Raw genomic sequence first — 2,214 nt, forward strand, 5'->3', positions numbered from 1 at the left:
TAAATAAAGTATTATGGTGAATTAATAGGTTTGGACCCTGCAGGTACCATTCATGCTTCAAAGGATCATTCATTTAGTGGATGTGAGTGAGGAAAATTAAGTACTGTATTAATCATACTCAAGTGACCCACTTTTTTCTTTACAACATGGTTCTCTGATCATTGCCAAACATCTTGTACACACTGCCAGTAGGCTATAGTAGGCCAAAGAAAGAAGTTAGTTATTAAAAACTTTAATTGTATTATGGAAGTCAATGGCTTCGATTGGGCTGCATGTAGGTGTCCTAATTTGGAGTCATGCATCATAGATAAAATCATGATGTCATATACAGTATGAATGATGTCAGAAGAGAAGATATTGTATGTCTCTGGGACCCGAACTAACAAAAATACATTTTGAGCCAATTAATCAGCGCCTAGTTAGAAGTGCTGATTGCTTATTGTACGTCGCTCTGGATTAAGAGCATCTGCTCAATGCCTAAATTATAAATTGTAAATTGTACAAGCTCACAACATGGCAGCTTCCATTAGACTGCTCGTCCCGAGAGCACTGCGTGATCCTCGCGTAAACATTGCAAATATAAATCTAAACATTAGAAAGCTCGAGGGACGGCGGCTAAGATGGACGACGTGTAGCTCAGCGCGTCGCCATTTCAGCGGCGACAGTGCAGCGGACAGGAGAAGCGCACACTTTGGTTTCCAAAGCGTCCCTGAGGCCGAGAAGGCACAGAGAGTGTACGAGGTGTTTGAGAGCGTGGCCCAGCAGTACGACGTGATGAACGACGCCATGAGTCTAGGCATACACAGACTGTGGAAAGACAGGCTGTTGCGCGTCATGAACCCTCAGCCCGGAGCACGGCTCCTGGACGTGGCCGGAGGCACGGGCGACATCGCCTTCCGTTTCCTGGACTACGTGAGCTCCCAGCAGGACCGCCAGCGGCAGCAGAGAGCACTGCGGTCCAAGCAGACCCCGTCGTGGCAGCATGGCGTCTCCCGCAAGTACGCTTCAGAGGACCGGTCCGGCGAGCCCGGCGGCCAGGAGTCTCGGGCTGTGGTCTGCGACGTCAACAAGGAGATGCTCAAAGTGGGCAAGCAGAAAGCCGCCCGCTTGGGCATCGGTGCCGCCGGCTTGTCCTGGGTGGTGGGAGACGCAGAAGAGTTGCCCTTCGACGATGACCAGTTTGACGTGTACACGGTCGCTTTTGGCATTCGCAACGTCACCCACGTGGATCGAGCGCTGCACGAGGCCCTGAGGGTACTGAAGCGCGGAGGAAGGTTCATGTGCTTAGAGTTCAGCAAAGTGACCAACCCTCTGCTGGCTAGGCTGTACGACACGTACAGTTTTCAAATGATCCCGGTGCTGGGGGAGGTGATCGCGGGGGACTGGAAGTCCTACCAGTACCTGGTGGAGAGCATCCGCACGTTCCCTGACCAGGAGGAGTTTAAAGGGATGATTAAGGATGCTGGTTTCTACTGTGTACAATACCACAACCTTACTGGAGGAGTGGTCGCCCTTCATTCTGGCTTTAAACTGTGACACTTGCATCCACTGGCCCTTTAAACCAGTTTTTTGATTGATTGAAGAATTTATTAGAAGTTTGCAATAGAAAAAAAGTACAGTTTCATGACAGTACAAATCACTGGTACAAGGTCAACTAAAAGGAGATCCTAGAAAGCAGAGGCTTATTTCCACAGGAACCACACTTTAAGTATCTCATATAACATTGAAAGACAGACGGATAGAACATAGTACTTTATCTAGGATAAAGTGGTTCTCAACCTGTGGGTCGGGACCCCCAGGGGGTCCCCAAATTAGTTTGTGGGGTCCCCAGATGATTAGCTTATAATGTGCAACATTGTATTCTCACTCAACAGTAAACAAACCAACACAAAGTTTAAGTGTATAGAGGGTATCTCCACATTTCTAAAGTGACAACTAAAGGACTTTTAAGACCTTTTTAGTACCTCGTCAAACATTGGCAAAATGTTCAAATATTAGATGCAGAAATTGTGAAAATAGCCGATCTACATGCTCACAACGCCTCGCGACATTGGAACAGTTTGAGTCAAACTAAATGTAATGCCAACTCCTACAATTCCAAGTGCTTGTCAGGGTGGGGGGTCCCCAGTTGAAATATCATTATTTCGGGCGTCGCGGCCTGAAAAGGTAGAGAACCACTGCTTTAAACAACAATGTGTTGTTTGGCCTGCAGAA

General features: G+C 47.6%; 1 protein-coding gene across 1 annotated transcript; it reads left to right on the forward strand.

The window, feature by feature from the left end:
- Window positions 1-642: 642 nt before the first annotated feature.
- Window positions 643-1,536, forward strand: LOC308302031 (2-methoxy-6-polyprenyl-1,4-benzoquinol methylase, mitochondrial-like; the record flags this gene model as incomplete). The annotated part of the gene is made up of 1 exon (XM_080746189.1): window positions 643-1,536. Exon 1 carries the CDS (start codon window positions 775-777, stop codon window positions 1,534-1,536), a length of 762 nt encoding a protein of 253 aa, XP_080602315.1. The 5' UTR covers window positions 643-774.
- Window positions 1,537-2,214: the final 678 nt, after the last annotated feature.

Source organism: Nannobrachium achirus (assembly GCF_963921795.1).
Source record: "Nannobrachium achirus genome assembly, chromosome: 17".
Taxonomy (NCBI): domain Eukaryota; kingdom Metazoa; phylum Chordata; class Actinopteri; order Myctophiformes; family Myctophidae; genus Nannobrachium; species Nannobrachium achirus.